We start from the raw sequence: 16973 nt of genomic DNA, 5'->3' as shown, positions 1-16973 counted from the left end.
ACCCTCTCTCCAAGCACCTGAGTTCCATCCTCCTCTCAGAGTCTAAACTTTCACATTCAGTCACCCCAGGAGAACTTTCACTCTCGTTATCTCTCAGGGAGAGTGAGTCACACCGAAGACAATGCAATTGGGTGAGTTACAGTCAACGATGTGCACTGAGCTGAGGCCCATCATGGACACATGGCCCTGAGTTCTGCCTTATGGGAGGCCAGGTGGAAAAGCTGCGCTGGCCTTTTTGACAAGCCACCTTTATGGGTCAAGTCCGATGTGGCTGTCAGATGTCCTGCTACAGGGAGTGTAATAGGTTGGCACTACCAAGTCCACACCAAGGCCTGTAGGCTTCTGCAGTCAGACTGAGCGAGGGCATGCAGGCCCAGCCCTGTGAGACATGGAGCACCTCCATTAGGCAATTTCCACGGGTTCACCATCAGTGTAGCCAAAACGTTCTTAGACTGAGCAGCAGATGGACCCTCGTCCTCCCAAAACCTCTTTCCTTCCAGATGTGCACTGCGCTCTGTAGGCACCTGCTTTCTCTTTCCTATTCTCCCTCTTTGTTCTTCATAGATGTTCCCTCACACATTTCTTGTACCTCCAATCGTGGCTCGGTATCTGCTTCTTACTATTTTGGATTATTTTCTTACTAATGTTTGGACATTGTGAAAATCTTTGAAAGGTGTCTCACTTGTGTCCTGTGTAGCTTTCTGCTAAACCTTCCCCTCCAAAAACAAAATCTCAATTCTCTCATTTGTACATGGAAATAAAAGAAGCTTCTTCACATGGTTTTGGCGAAGGGTTAAAAATACTAACGTACGATATGGAAGACTTCAGCGCACAGTAGGAACTGAATACATGTGATTGAGCTGAATAACCTGTATGACCCCGCCAACAATCACTGGGATTCTACAAGTAAAATATGTTGTCCCCTGACCTCAAGGAACTTAGAATTATCCTGGAAGGATAGTAAGTTCAGGAAGCATGCAACGATGGCTATCATTTAGAGTGTGCTTCCTACGTACCAAGCACTGTCCAGAGTGCTTTCCATAAACTCACTCAGTAATTCTCACAAAAGCTTATGATAAAGAAATCATATTACCAGTATGCAGATGAGAAAAGAGAGGCACAGGCTTGTCAACTTGCCCCAGGACACCCAGCCGATCAGTGACAGAGCCCAAGTCTTTGCTCTTAATCCCTACATGATAGCAGCATGGATAACCACCCTCTTGTATGTCTAACCTGGACTTCAACCTAAAGGCATTCTCAACGGACAGACAGGATGCCAACCCCTCCAACCCACAGGCATCAGATGACAGTCACTTTCAGGAGATCAGTAAGGGCAGTGCTTTCTGGAGTTGAGCCTCTACCCTGAGCCACGGCCACTCATTCTCCACAGCAGGGAAGGCCATCCAGCAAAAAGAGAGATGCCAAGGGGCAGAGCAGGAATATTCAGGATATGTGGCAAGGCCCTTCCTAACAAAGGCGATGGGGAGTTTCCAAGGTCTGTTGCTTAAAGGCAGCTAGGACCTGTGTAGATGTCTCAGCTGGCTGCATTTAGTTCAATGGAAACATTCTGCTTCAAAGGCAGAAAGGTGGAGCCTCAAGCTAAAGACAAGAGTGGAATTCCTGAACAGGCACCACCCAATTCCATCACTCCCAGTGAACTTTTGTTAAAGAAACAGTGACCCCAGAAATATGAGTCTCAGAGACTCCTCTAAAACAGTCAAGCAGGCTGTTTCCAGGTCATAGGAGTCAACCTGTGAGTTTCTGGCTACCCAAAACTCAAGACAGGAGGCCTCAGAGAGCTGTGAACAGCAACAGGGGTCCAGATAGATTATAAAGTGTAAATGGGCCTCTCCTGCCTCAAAGGCAGCTTGCCAGCTTCCACTGTTGCTGAATCAAGGTTCTGAAGGGGCTCAGCTGTTGCGGCCTTCAAAAACTACAACAGGGAACCTCTGCTTTCTGTATCTTTTTAAAGACATTGGTGGGGGGAGAGAAGCCAAATCCTATAAGCATCTGATTCTTTTCTACTGGTGGAAAACGATTAAGAGAATTGTTACAAAGCTCATCAGAGAAGAGGCAGAAGCTTCGAACAGCTCTGCAGGCAATGGAAAAGGGCTCTTCCTCTCAACTGCAAATCTTTCTGGGAATTTTCCTTCCCAGTGCTCCAGCATATTTTCCCATAAACCCAAAACTGAGCAGCATGTTAACTCATCATTCTACTGAGAGCCCCAAATCCATCCAACACGTCCCCTTAAGACCCACTGCCAAACAGCACAAAGAATCAGAATCCCTTCGGTTTTTGAGCTGCTGGCTGACTTCTTACAACCTACTAATCACAGCTGCCTCTGAGCAAGAGAGGGAAGACTGTGTTTCCGCCATTCTTCTTCCAAGCTCTTTCCTCTTCCCCATCCAGGTTCTGCCTAAGGATGCTTGACACAGACTGCAATAGCTTTAGCAAGCCTGTGAGCCAGCCTTGGCCTCACCAGGCCCATGGAGCTCAGGGAAGCCAAAGCCACCTAACATCTCCAGGTCTCTGAAAAGGTAGCTAGTGCACCAACTGGACACCAGAGTTTTGTGCTTATGTCAACAAGTTCATCCTTCTCAACTTTAGTCACCTCTCACTGTCTTATTCCAACAGCAGTTACACGGAAAGACTTTACAGTCCAGTGCCCAGCTCAGGTGACACATTTAAAAACTCTGCACTGTTCCTAATAACAAACCCATCTGTGTTTAGAATATTAAAAATCTGCACAAACTTACACTATACTAGTTTCTCGGGACCTCTGGTGACTGTTCTTATCCCTAACCTAGGCTCACACCAAAAGCTTCCAGCTGTCCTTTGTGCCCAAAGATGTGAAGATTATTTGGCAGCCCAGCTTTCCTTCAGAAAACTGTGTCTATGGGTAGTGCTGCCAGATCACAGGCTGCATTCTGCACTGAAGGGCTCTGAGCACTTCCCTTTCCAGCAAACATGTCTATTTTCACGTTTCAGCAGTAGCTTCGGGTTAGTGAGCCCTGAAACTCAGAACTCCAAGGTTCTGAGCTGGGCCCTGGGCCTCTGTTATTGTGTGACTTTAGACTGGTTCTGGTGCCGCCTGTGAAAGGCCAAAAGAGAGGATTCACTCAGAGAAGAAGCATTTTGAGAAGGCATAGGGGGAAAGATGAGGCCACTTTTGTACAAGACTGGTACTTTTTTTGTGTGCTATATCTCTCTCTCTCTCTCTCTCTCTCTCTCTCTCTCTGTCTTTCACACACTCACACACACACATATCTGAATCCCACATAGCCCCAAATTCACCCTTAAGGAAACTAAGAGAAGATTTACACTATAAAACATAATTTCATGCTAGTTAATGAATGGCTTTTGGCTTAGCCTTTTTCAGGCTCCAGGTAAGAAAAGAGAACCACTTCATTCATAATTGCAACTTAAAGATGGGAAGACAAATAGTCATTTCTACAAAGTCATTACATAGGATCCACTCAGTAACAATTGCAGTAGACATGGGAATGGACTATTATCTGTGGCAATCTGGAATGAAGTTCATAGATCAGGAACTCTGAAGCCAAAGGCGAGCTCTACTCTCTCTCCCTCACACTCTAACCCATATATATATGATGATAATTAGTGACAAGAGGTAAATAAGATCCTAATCCTCCAGGAGGCAATGGAGATAAGCAAGGGGAATTCTCATTCCTAAAACCAAGGAGAATTCTCATTTTTGAAAATGGAGAACAGACTGTGTATTCAGGTGAACATGTGTGGCATTTAAGATTCAATTCTGGATCTACCTTCTTGTAAAATGCAAATGCATGGCCTTGAAGAAACCACTTCTTTGTACCTCAGTTTCACCATCTACAAAATAGGGCTACAGGAACAGAGAGGAGGGAAGAACACAATTTGACACCCAGTGTAGTATTCTATCCCTGCCAAAACTGAAAAAAAAAAAAAATCAAAGATGCCTATATTTTCCAAGAATCAGAAAAAATTTTTGCTAAGGTCTGTAAGATACACAGAAAACATTGGGCTACTTCTCTTAGACTGTGTTGTAATAAGAAGGGGTTCAGAATCTATCTTCGAATAAGAGAAAATGGAGCTTTCTGATCGTATCAGTTTGATAACCGTAAGCAGTTCACAGTAAGGTAAGGAGGTACATTTTGGCGGAAGCCAACATTGCATTTGATGTATTCTTAACTCAGCTAACAGGCAGGCTTTCAAGCCATGTTATCTGCCCCCACATCTCGACCTCATTTAACAAGTTGCCATGGGAGCCCAGTGAAGTTTGATGCAATTTTCTTATCTTTGGATGAAGAATGTAACTGTGCAAGAGAATGTAAAAATTCGGTTTCTAGCTGATTTCCACACTTACAGTGCAGTAACTAAGACATCATATAAAGAAGAAAAATGTATTCCTTCAGAGGTGGTATGGACAGAAACCTGGGCTCCTAGTATAAGGGCAGGAAGATATATTCTCTTCCCAGCTCCAAGAATGCAAACATATGCCCTTTAATGTGGGTCAAGTATTCGGGATACAGGCGCTCCTCCTGTGAGGCCACACATACTCTGCAGCAATTGAATTTGAAGAGAACAGATAGAAAACAAGGGCAGGACCAGAGTGTGACTTTTATGAGGAAGAGAAAAAAGTATTGTCAACACTTGTACAATGAGTTCCATTTTCCAAAGAACTAGTCCAAATTTTAACTCATCTTAACATGTCTGCAAAAAGCCACACACCCATTTGCAGGCATTGTAGTCACGATCTTGGGTGGAGGAGAAGAGGCAGAATGTACTCCATCCCCTCTCCATCCTATATCTGAAATAAGAAGGGGCCAGAAGGGTACGATATCAGAGAGTCCACCATGCAGGCAGGGAGTGTTCACCAGACATAGAACACATGGAAAAAGTCACCAAAGTGTGGGTTGCTCCCACACCCTAACAAATCCCAATCTTCACCTGAATCACAGAAGTAAGACATTCTGGTTCAAGCCTAAGGACATGTGCAATAAACTCAACCAGGCAAGAGCTACTGTCTTATCTGCCCTTGGTCCGTGCTCATTTGCTGAAATAATTTGTTATAATTAGGGGTCCCCCACCCCGCGTCTAACATAAGGTCTAGCACTTATTTGTTTAACTAATTGATTTGGTTCAATTATGTTTTCAAACATCTCCTACTGTCAAGATAAGGATGAACACCTCTGCTTCACTAAAAGTAGAAAAGGGTACAAGGGAAATTTGCCTAAAGTCACACAGTGTGTTAAAGCTGGAAGGGAGCACAGAGGACTTCTGTTTTCTGTGCTGTTGTTCTTACCACCATTTGAGAGTCTGAAAAGTTAAATCTCTAATCATAACGAAGAAACAATGGAAGGAAGGAAGGGGGGGAGGGAGGAAGATTTAATACCCAAGAATGTGCCATCAATCATTTTAAAGCTGCTGAGGCCTTTTCTTTCTCTTCCCAATTAAGCAGAGCTTCTCCCCTCCCCCACTTTATCAGTGCATCCAATTGGAGTCTAATCCTAACAACAGGGCCTGGCACTCTTGTACATCCTGACAGACTTCATATACTTTTCCTACTTCCAGATGTCTCTATGAAAATGGGTAAACTTTCTAATAATCTCCCTTCCAGAGATGAGAAACGCAGCAAGTTCCTCCCTACTACCCATGTTCAAGAAACAACCATGGGATCTTTTAGAAAGACTAAAGTAGAGATCTTTAAGTTCCTTTCCTTGCCTAGGACTCTATACACAGTCCTTGATACTACCCCCAAAACATGGACCTAGCTCTTGAGCATTTCATACAATGAATTGTACTAAGGGCTTTGAGGCAGGAAACATAAAAGACACAGTCTTGATCTTTGAAGGGGGAGTAACTTTTCTAAGTATTTGAGTTTTGTTCTCAAATGTCAGTTGTTTTTCTTTGGAAAAAAAAAAGTCCTGAGGTTTTCCTGAATACAATAAGGACCTAGCACACTCTTCAGATCAGACAGATGTCTCAATAAAACACAGATTTTGCCATTTGTCTTCATTCACACAGAGTTCCCATAAGATAACCTGTCCAAGGAGAGGACATTAGAAGGTCTTTCTTGGCCTAGACAACATCTGAGCAAAGCTTAAAATAAGCTCTACTCAAAATACACTTTCTAAGCTTTAAAAAAAAACTGCCATCTTACAGAAAGGGTCTAATGATTAACACATTAGTTAATATTCCTTGGAATATTTCTGATATGCACTCTCAAATGTTTCCCAAGTTAGGCAGCATATGTGCCACAACCATCAGAACAGTGAAGTGTTTTGCTCTATTACCAAATTCTTAATCAAAACCCAAGTTTTCCCAATCTTTATTCACTCCATTCTTGCTATCTTTATTTACTCACTACTATTCTAATTACAGCTTTCCCTCCTGGAATAAGATTGATCCTAAAACTAAGTGAGAAAGAAGGTTTCCTATATATGGCCAGGATAGATCTGAATAAGATCTAGGGCCACAAAGCATACTTTTCCCACATTTAAATAGTGAACCTAATGAAAACTGTACTACAAAACAGTCCAGCATGGAAGTCATTCTTTAAGAGAAGCAATTTTTTGTTTTGCATTTGGGAAGACCTCCCAAAAGTAGGCCAGGAAAAGTCCCTCAATGCCAAGCCCTTAGACAGTTTCCAGGAACTCAAGATCATTATAGGTCCCTTCCCCCAGATATGGAAAAGATCCAAAATATGTTTCCTACCACTCTTGAAAATGACCCCTTGGGGATTCACAAGCACAGTGGTTTGAGAGACTGGAGACCTCTTAAAGAAATCTCCTCACTCCCCCAAAAAAGAGTATGACCTTCACAGTGCCTACTACTAAACTGGCCCATGCAGACAGGCCAACTAGTTGTGGGGAAGGCGCCTACCTGTGTAGCCAGCCAGGGCAGCAGCAGGAATGACAGGCTTGTCCTTGTTGAGGTCAGCACGGTCACGCACATAGTCCTTGAAGGTGCCCTTGGGCTTGTGGTTGGGCAGGGCAGCTGGATAGTCCTCAGAGTCGAAGCTGTCATAGGAGGGAACGCGCTGCAGACTGTTGAAAGATGACTGGCTGCTCCAGGACTGGGTGAGGCGATCACAACTATCGTAGCTCTCTATGCTTTCAAAAGAGTCCTGGCCCCCGAGTTTACCTGGAGGTAAAGGAGGGGGTGGGAAGAGGACAGGGAAGGAGGGATTGGGAAAAAACAACTGTAAAAACCCTCTTATGGAGGACTGATTGCTAATCAGATCTGTGGAGGAATGGCAGGAGGAAGGGGCCCATGGGAACAGAAGCTCCAGAGGTTATGGGGTCTACTCTAGGTAGAAGAATGGGAGTGCAAGGCTGCAACCTGAGAGGCTGCTACCATTCTGTGCCTGGCTGAGAGTTCCTAGTACAAAGATTCAATGTCAAGTGTTGCTCAGATCTGCCAGAAAGACATGCAGTATTGGGGACCTCAAGAATTCCAAAGTCAAAAATCTAAAAGCTGAAAATTGCACTTCTTGTTACAGGATTTGGGGCTGATGTATCAGACCTGATGAATTAATGAAATAATCAGAGTAGTGTTAGACTGAATTCTTTTCCCAACTCAAGCCAGTGAGATGATTTCAAAAGGGCCAACTTCACAAAAAAAACTTTTATTTTCATAGAATTTTTCTTTTTTACTTTTTTATTGTTGTGCTGAGTAGTGGTACATTGTAGCATTTACAAAGGTTCTTGCAATAGATCAAATATGTATTTGGTAAAATATTTTAATCATTAGAAAATAATTTCATTAGTCTTTTTTGACCTAGAACTAAAGTGATACTTTTTTTTTTAGCATTTTTTTCCAAATACTATTTTCAAATGAAATACGCCCTACATTTATACCTTCTCAAAAAAGAAAGATGTTGTGGCATGCTTTTCTAGGATATTACAAAAACATTCACTCTTAAATAGAAAACCATATTCTTTATCCTTCCCAAGTACAATTCTATACTTGAAATTCAAACTTCATTGAGAAAGTGCAGTAAAAAAACAAAGCAGCTGATTAAAGAGTTAAGGTCCATAGCATTGCAGAAATCCTTTACTCTGTGAGTTGCTTCAGACATTCTTAACTGACCACAAGATCATGCAAGTTCATTAATTTCCCAAACCAGGTTATAAACAGCTGTGATGATTGCACAAGAGCTCTTAAAGAAATTTCCATTGGCAAAAATGCCATTAAAACAGAGGCTAATAAAAAAAATTAGAAGAAAATAAATGCATCTAGAGCTAAAAAGGCTCCTGGGAATATTTATATGTATATATATATATTATATATATATATAATAAATATATAATATATTTTATATATATATACTATATATATAATATAGTATATATATATAATAAATATATAATATATTTTATATATATATACTATATATATAATATATTATATATATTATATATATAATATATTTTATATATATAATATATATATTTTATATATATAATATATATAATATATTTTATATATATTATATATATAATATATTTTATATATAAAAATATTATTTTTTTATATGCTCAGATACTTTTCAGGTAACCTAAGGCAAATCACAGGGTATTTGACGACCATCTCAATCCAGCATATGCCAAGAGACAAAAGAATGTGACAACTGTTTATGCAGAAATACCCACAAATCAATTCTCAATTGTTCAGGAATGGCTGATCTATAAATTTTAAATCCCAGAAGAAGCTTTGCTTGTATGACTTCATATTAATGTGCTTCTAGCGTACTCTCTCCTTCATACCAGTGAGGATTGGTTATAAACATAAAATTCAAACATAAGTGGATGCCCAAATCAAAATTAAATACATAGGAAAGATGTTTTCTAAAATTGCTTTCAATCCCAGATGAAATGTACTTAAAGAAAACAGAACTTTTCCATAGCCCACTGGTATGGGTTTTCTGTGTTCCCTAAGCCCTCCTTGTCCTGCTCACAGCAGAAAGTGGCATTGTCTGCTTCATCTCATTCCTTCCTCTGCTCACCCATGAGGGTAACCTTCCAAGGGCAATTCAAAAAGTTCTGTGGAGTGATTGGCCCAGGCTACCCATCCCTGTCACATGCGTACCTCTTTGTTACTATTATAAATGAAGGAGGTGTCCCTTCCAGAAAGTCACATTAGGTGACTCAGGAAAACAGTCCACAAGTAGAATACCATAGCCTCTTCTTAACAAACAGGAAGTTTTCTGGCATCTCATGAAAAGGTGTTTGCTCATACCAGCTATTAATCTTAATGGCCATTTTATTTCTCTGTGAGACACTATAAAGCCTAAGAAAGAATATTTTCATGAAGAACACCCCCACTAAGTTACCCATATTTAGGTACTATCTATGCTATATCTCCTGAATTGATTCTTATCTTTATCAGGCTGTGGGGAGGGGCTTGGGGGAGGTTGTTTTGTTAAGATAGGGTCTCAACATGTAGCCCAGGCTGGACCCAAACTCCAGATCCTCCTGCATCAGCCTCCCAAATGCTGGCATTACTGGCGTGCACTACCATGCCTGGATCTATCACCCATTTTTATTATATTTGGATGGCAAGGAGATAAGAATTTCCACAAACAAAATAGTTGAGTTTCTAAAGAGTCCCAATAAGCAAGGGCATTAAACTACACCAGAACCACTCTCTGGCAACCTCTCAAACATGAGCAAACACAACCGGTTGAGAAGTGCAGTTTACATTAGAAGGGTAGCTTTCATTTTAATCTATTTCACAATCCTGGAGCTGGAAACCTTCATTTACGGGTATTTTCTCCAAAAATGGGTTGACTCCAACTGGATTAGACACTCAGTTCTGCTACTGTGCTCATGCAGGGAAGCAAGTGTCCTCTAAGACAACTACTGGCCAGCTTTCCTGAGAAATACTTCAGCAAGGTCCTTCCCAAGCTATCCGACTCTGCCAAGCAGACCTCAGAGCACTCTGAACAGTGATGGGTAGTCCACAGCAACCTACTGGAAAGACTGGCACAAAGACAGTCCTTAGAGTCCAAATGAGTGGGACATAGAAGCACTTTGTATACTATAATGCAGTATATGAATACCACGAGTATTAACAAGCAGCTAACAGTAATGCTTTCAGTCTAAACCAAGCATACCATCTCAGATTCAATTGGCCCTTGGAATCAGTCTTGTTTACAGCATTTCTAATACACAGAAAGAAGATTTGCAAAAAATGGTCTTCCCTTAAGTTTTCGTGGCCTGAAATCTGGAGGGAAGGAGTGACAGTAGAGCCAGAAGGAAATACCACATGTCCCTTGGTAAGGGTCACTTTGGGCTTATAGTCATTAGTTTGGGTTTGAAGGGTTGGTGGAGACCAAAACAAAAAGAGGCGAGGAAGAAGGAACAATCACACAAATGCAAAGCCAGACAATTTTAAAACGATATGACAGTAGATCTACCCAGATTTACACCATAGCTGAACACCAAACCCACAACTTGGTCTCATTACATACATGCTGAGAAAACCCCATGAGAAAGTTGTTCTAATGCTTTGACCTGCTTGAGAAGAAGAACACATATACATTGCTGGTGTGTATGTATTTAAATAGGCCCACCCAAAAATAAAAAACAGTCAGAAAGGGGAAGGCAAACCTGGTCCCACCCATCCCCTTTGGTCTGAAACACAAACATCCTGAGGCCCTAAAAAGGACGATTATGGGTTCTGATCTTGCAGGGACTTCCCCTGTGCAGGACCTGGTGGTATCCCAAGGCTTGCTGAGAAAAAGCATGAGCGTGAACACACAAAGAAGATAACAGTGTGCATGGTCCATGATGTGTACGGCGTGATTCTCCAAAGTAAAGGTGCCGTTGATTCTCCTCCAAGATCCTCAAAATGGTTATCACAGAAAGTCAGTCACTGAGCAGAAAGTACTCATGGGCTAGTCCAAATGACCAAAGGTTTCTCTATCACTTTCTCCTGCTCCTCCTCCCATTTATGATTCCTTCCTATGTATCCACCAGAAAAGTCATCATTTTTACCTTTTCAGAAATCAACTAGATCTTCCTGGATGAGCAAGCCCCTCCTTATAGCAGACTGCACTTTTCTCAGAAATAAAACAATCTGAACACACCACTAGGTGGGCAATGCCTCTGAGTGTTTATGTCCTGATCTAAAAATTTGGATGTGTTTTACCATTTTTGCTTTATGTCAGCCAGCTCTATGTTGAAGCATTTACCTCACTGCCAGTGAATGTTTTATCATTATTATAATAGCTGTGTCAGCAAGTGTCTTCTTTTGGAACTTTTTAGCCACCTCTTCCCCTGGTGCTCTAGCTAAATACACACTTTCACCACACTGTTGATGACTGGTTCCAAGTAAACCATTGGTTAATCATCCTGTATCTTGTCAAACCAAAGAAGTAAGTAACAGATGCAGAGCAGCAAGAGGTCATTCCAGGTACCAAACCAGGTTCTACAGTCTGACCTAGGAGAGTACTCTGGGAGAAATACCAAGGTACACGCAGAGCCTAAGTTTCCCCACAATGGTCACCAGGGCCATTTTTCTTTGATTGTGTCTTCCTCAAACAAAATCCTCTCAAAGAAAATACAGAATACCTTTAAAAACTAAACAAATTCAACTAGAGTTATTATTTGGGTGAAATATTTTCTCCAAATAAGATATTTGATTGTTTATTCTGCTATACTTGAATTCCACAGTGGACCCTGAGGTCTCTGTCATCATAATGAATGTGGCTGAAATTCCCAGATGGGAAGGTAGAAACTAAGGATCTAAGGTGCTAATAAGTGAGAAAAATATGGGACCTGAAAAGTTCATAAAGGCAGATAATTCTTGTAAACCCAAAAGCTTTAAGAGAAGAGCTTTGACTTACCACGACTGGTCCTCCCCATGCACATGTTGTCTGGAGTTAAAACTTCTTGCTTGATAGCAAAGTAGTCTGTCTGCAAGGTGTCTGTCTGGAGAGGGTCCCGGAGAATGACTGAGGGGTAGTCATTCTCATATTTGAGGGACAGAAGTTCCTCTGAGCTAATGGGATGGAGCGTCTGATAGGACTCTGTGATGAAGCTGGGCTCTGAGAATTCCGAGGGAGGAACACACTGAGCATGCTCGATACCATAGCCTAGAAGCAGAGAATGTTTATCATTGGAGAGGTGACATTTGTATCTTAAACAAGCAGTTCTTTACCACCTACAACCTCACAGTGTGGAATGAGCTGGCTACCTTAGAAATTAAAAGAAAACACGCTTTAAGTGAAAAGATATTTTGTCTTAACCTGACCCACTACTTAATTGCTACGACCTTGATAAGATACTTCCCTTTTCTGACTTAATTTCCTCATCTACAAAATGAGGATGATTGCAATTTTCCCCAGAGCATTATGATGAAGATCTAATGAGAGTGAAAGTATATATGTAAAATGTTTGCCAACATGGCTCACACTCGGTAAATTCTTGATATATAGTAATTAATATTATTGTTACTGGAATAAAAATTTTAATAAAGTAAGAAGATAAAATGAAAACAAACCTGTCTAAAACTCCCTTTGAAAGAAAGGCCATCAGCTAAGAGTAATCCTACACTATTCTTTCTCTAACCACCTCTCCAGTATGGTTAAGTATCTTATACTAAAAAAGGAGGCTTTGTTTTCTGCACTAGAAAGCTGCATGGAACTCTCTTAAAGAAGGTTATATTCATTCTCCATGACTTTCATGTTGAAGATATCAGAGAGAGATCCTAGTGATGCAGGAACTTACAGGTTGATAACGTCTATACATAGGTTGAAGCCTTGTACTTTGTGAGAAATCATAAATAAGAGTCTCCATTAAGAAAATATTAGTTTCCATAGAATTCCTATCAAAGAGCCTGAGATCAATTGAGATAGGAGACCTGTCCTAGTTCTTCATTATAATAAACAAAGAGAGGGAGGAATAGGAAATGGAACTTACTAATGAAGTAATCCGAGGTATAGCGGGATTCTGGATAGGTAGGGTTGACTCCATTAACTTGATAAGGTTTCACATCCTCTGAAACAGACAGAGTAGGAAATGAAGTAAAGTCAATATGCAAGTAACACTTGGCCTAAGAGGATATTGAATACAAAGACCACAATGATCTCAACCCTTTTTCTAAGAAATCTGCAAGTTCATTAACTGAATTGATATCTTGAGTTCCCTTGACTGGGCCTTGTCTCAAGATGAGATCATAAAAGTATGGCTAAGTTTATTATTTCAGTAGTTGCAAAATGGGGTTTAATATCTTGGAAAGAGAATCAGTGAGTAATTGCTAAGGGTTGGGAAAACGTTCTACCCTTGTTCTTGATGCCTTTGTGCTGTAAGTATGTATACAACATTAGAGATTAGACTTGAGGTCTTAAAGATGTCTCAGGAGACCAAGATCAGCACCCAATATTTAAACTGATCGATTCAAAAACTTTTCAGAAATACTGTCCAATCTTTAAGCAGGTAGATTTTATATCTTCCACTTCTAACAGATGTCTTTTTTTTTTTTTTCTGTATTTTTCCCATTGCTCTCAAATTCAAGTTCAGGCCCAGACAAGAAGCAGAACACTGGTAAGGTGACTCTACTTGGTGAACCACGAGGGCCCTGTAAAGGGGGAGAAGAACTGCATAACTGATGTCCAGATGCCAACTTCCCTGGGAATGAGAAAGGAATGGAGAGGAAAGACACCTGAAAATAGAAATGCTTTCCACTAAGCCAGGGTGAGCTTAGGATCAAATGGGGTAGCCTCTGGCTCTTATGGAGCTGGACTGCATTTCACTATAAGAATCAGACATAAAGAGAGTTGTGTTGGTTTGGGGTTTTCCTCAGGTATTTGATAGCTTGCTGGGAGCAAAGCCTGATGGGAAAACAAGTTTATGCCTGCATGAAACAAAACAAAAAGAAAAAGAACAGTTCCCAGTCAAGATAAGATGATTAAACTTTGCTTTAGCAGCTTATCAGATTAAAACATCTCCTGTACCTTTGGCCTTCAACTCCACCCCAAATAGCTATGTTCTTTGGATGCTGTGTTGCTTTAGTTTAATTACAGAATGAAGGCTGTACCTTCAGTACAAACACATTGCTCATCTCCGCAAATATGTAATGCTGAAGAGCGATGGTTTTAACTGCCTCTCTCAATGGAACACTGGGCGGGATGGCATGACTTTTGTTCACACACATATCCAATTGCATCCTAATTCACTTAAATTCCCTTCCATTGTTCCTTTGCAGAAAGGTAGGCCAATCCTGTCTTAGGGCCAAAAGCTCCCAATGAGTCCACAGTTATCACAGAAATAACACAGGATGGGAAGTTAAATTTAAAAGGATCAAAAAGTCAAATGAAAAAAAGATTAAAAATTAAATAAAATAAAGCTCAAGAAAATGGTAAAAACTGAAGTAACCCTCTAACCCAAGTCGCATTTTGCAAACAAGGACAATAGGAGTCCTTGCCCTTCCTATCTCACAGGGTTATTCTTATAATTCAAAACAATGTATTGTAGAGGACTTTGGAAACAAGGAGGCACACTATGGATATTACTTGCAGGGGCAGGCTGATGCACTCCCATACACCCAGCAGCTCTGTCCTCCACAATAGAGGGAAATACTGTATTAGCAGAACATATTTGGGTTACATGGTCTGGTGCAATCTTCTGACATGTTTAGAAGCCACCAGTTGAATCAGATATGCAAGGAGCCTGCCATATCTTTTCCCCTATAAACAGATCCCCCACGTCAACACCTAGGGGTAGGCTTAGGTGCAGTTACACAGAAAGCACACCAGTGCTCTGGGGAAGACTGAGCTGCCTGCCCGCCCTTGGAAACTATAGCCACAGAAAGAGTCACCTAGTTCTTGACTGTGTTCACTTATTTTTCATTTTCAACGAGAAGCAGATTCCTCTGTGCCCAGAGGAATCAAACATGGGTCTCTCATGAACACTGCAGAGTGGAAAACATTCTTCAACAGAGGAAGGTATTATATGGAATAAAAGTGCAACTCCTGAGCTTTGTGCCCTTCCCCCCAACGTTTGCGCCAAGGGCTGGAACTGGTGACCACAGGGAAAGGGTGGGCCTGGGTTAAAGAGGGCAACGGGCTTCTAGGCTTACAGTCAGCTGCAGGGCACTGCTGACTGCTGGTAACTGCAATTTATTTTAAGAAGAAATTCAGAAAAATAAGTGCCAAAACACCCGAGTTTGCTGCTGCTGTTTCTATACTCAGCCAGGACCGTGGGATGTGAGTCACTTGGTCCAAAAAGGTTGGAGGAGGCCCGTAGGGGAGGTCATGTCATTACAAGGTTGCAACACAGTGTCCTGATATGACCCCAGTTTCTGTTCCAGATGTAAAAGGTATTCTGTGCTACAGCAATTCCAATCCAACTAGTGGGCAGAGAAGCCAATCTTATTAATAAGCTCAGAGAAACTAAGCTCTTCTGTGGATGTGAACAGATATTACAAGGCCATAGGTCAAGGGAGTGTCTATTAAAATTTCTGGTCGGGGGGGCAGGACAAAAACTATTCTGAAGTTGGCTATGGGCACTGTTCATTCAAATAACGCATGGATCTAAGAAAACAACTGGGGTCAGCATTTTGTGTATCAGGAAACTACAGGAGTACAATCTTGCTAAAGATTAGAGTCTGAACAAAGAAGAAAAATAAACCATGTACTGTATGCCAGGCATTATATGAAGGGCATCCCCAAAAACCATCTATGCTATGATTGAACACCCACAGCCAATGACATTGACACTCCACTACTAGGTCAATCCCCCAGCTACTCTTACAGCAACTCCACCCAACTCCCCCACCCCACAGTTTTCACAGATTTACCTTTCTGCAGGATCTCTAGATGTTCCCATAAGATGTCACCAACAAAGTCTGGAGCCAGCTCGAGGAAGCAGTCTTTACCCAGGCCACACAGGGCTGCTCCGCTCATACAGAACTTCTGAAAGTCCACACCTTTCAGGCTGAACTCGTTCACAGCCCACATCACCCAATCCCGAACATGTGTTTCTGTCCACTGCCGGGGGTCTGAGGGAAGAGACCAAATGAAGATGCACTGGGTCAGTCTTAGGAAGTGGAAAACAAGGACTTGAACATCACCAAGGATACTATTCCCCATAGAATTAGGAAATACCAGTCTGGGACTACAGAGCCTCAGGCACCTTTCATAACCTCCTCCTCACACTCAACATCCCACCTTCTCTATTTTGCCCTTTGGAAGAACTATGGTCAGCTAAAAAGCAATGCAGGAATAGTAACTTCCCTCCATTCAGGTAAACTAAATGAATCATTTTCATGACTCTCCTCTCTCACTGCCTTATTTCCATTAGACACTTTAAAAAGCCCTAGACAAGGGAATATGGCTGCTTCAATAGCAATAATGACAAATGTTCTCTACAAATTGCACATGCCTTTCTCTGCTCTCAACCCTCATAGTATACTTGGGATTTTATTCTCAATTATTTTTTACCTTAGCCAATTGTGTTTAGTAACAACCATAGCAATTAGTGGAAGTCATTCAAATGACGCAGGGTATTGACATTATACTAGATACCTTGCAAGTCTGTACGTATCAGAGACCCTGCTTTGAGTGGAACTGTAGCACAAACAATATATAATCTTCACACATGACCTGAGGTCAAACATTGCTACACTCACCAATGAGACCAAAAGAGCTCTCAGATGAGAGCAGGTTGCAGTGGCCACATCACTGATGCTCCAAGAGCACACACATCAATCCAGCAACTATGAGATTTTGGAAAACCCAGTGGCCAAATGTCACTTTATGGTTCCTTGTGATCTGTAAAGGATGTTTGACATTGCTGCCCACCGAGATTTGTGAAACAGTTGTAAACATGGCGAAAAGGTGTACAGATACATTCACAGAATCCATCTTTGACAGACTGGACATCTCTCATCTAGTAGCAGAACTGGCCTTATATAAAGTCAGCCATACTCTTCCTAATAGAAAAGCACCCTTTCTGCTCTCAATGGT

General features: G+C 41.4%; 1 protein-coding gene across 5 annotated transcripts in view; it reads right to left on the bottom strand.

Annotated features, from left to right (window-relative positions):
* Positions 1-16973, bottom strand: part of Ets1 (ETS proto-oncogene 1, transcription factor) — a 124108-nt gene that overhangs the window by 13946 nt on the left and 93189 nt on the right. For 3 of the 5 annotated variants that reach the window (XM_074066374.1, XM_020184077.2, XM_074066375.1), the window contains 4 exons: positions 15806-16006; positions 12928-13005; positions 11853-12101; positions 6884-7144 (listed from right to left, as the gene is read on the bottom strand). In XM_074066374.1, the coding sequence (XP_073922475.1) occupies positions 6884-7144; positions 11853-12101; positions 12928-13005; positions 15806-16006 (789 nt within the window). The remainder of the gene's footprint in view (positions 1-6883; positions 7145-11852; positions 12102-12927; positions 13006-15805; positions 16007-16973) is intronic. The other 2 variants (XM_074066376.1, XM_074066377.1) reach the window with 1 other exon arrangement.

This window comes from Castor canadensis, chromosome 2 (assembly GCF_047511655.1).
Source record: "Castor canadensis chromosome 2, mCasCan1.hap1v2, whole genome shotgun sequence".
Taxonomy (NCBI): domain Eukaryota; kingdom Metazoa; phylum Chordata; class Mammalia; order Rodentia; family Castoridae; genus Castor; species Castor canadensis.
This window is presented reverse-complemented; position numbering and strand designations above follow the sequence as displayed.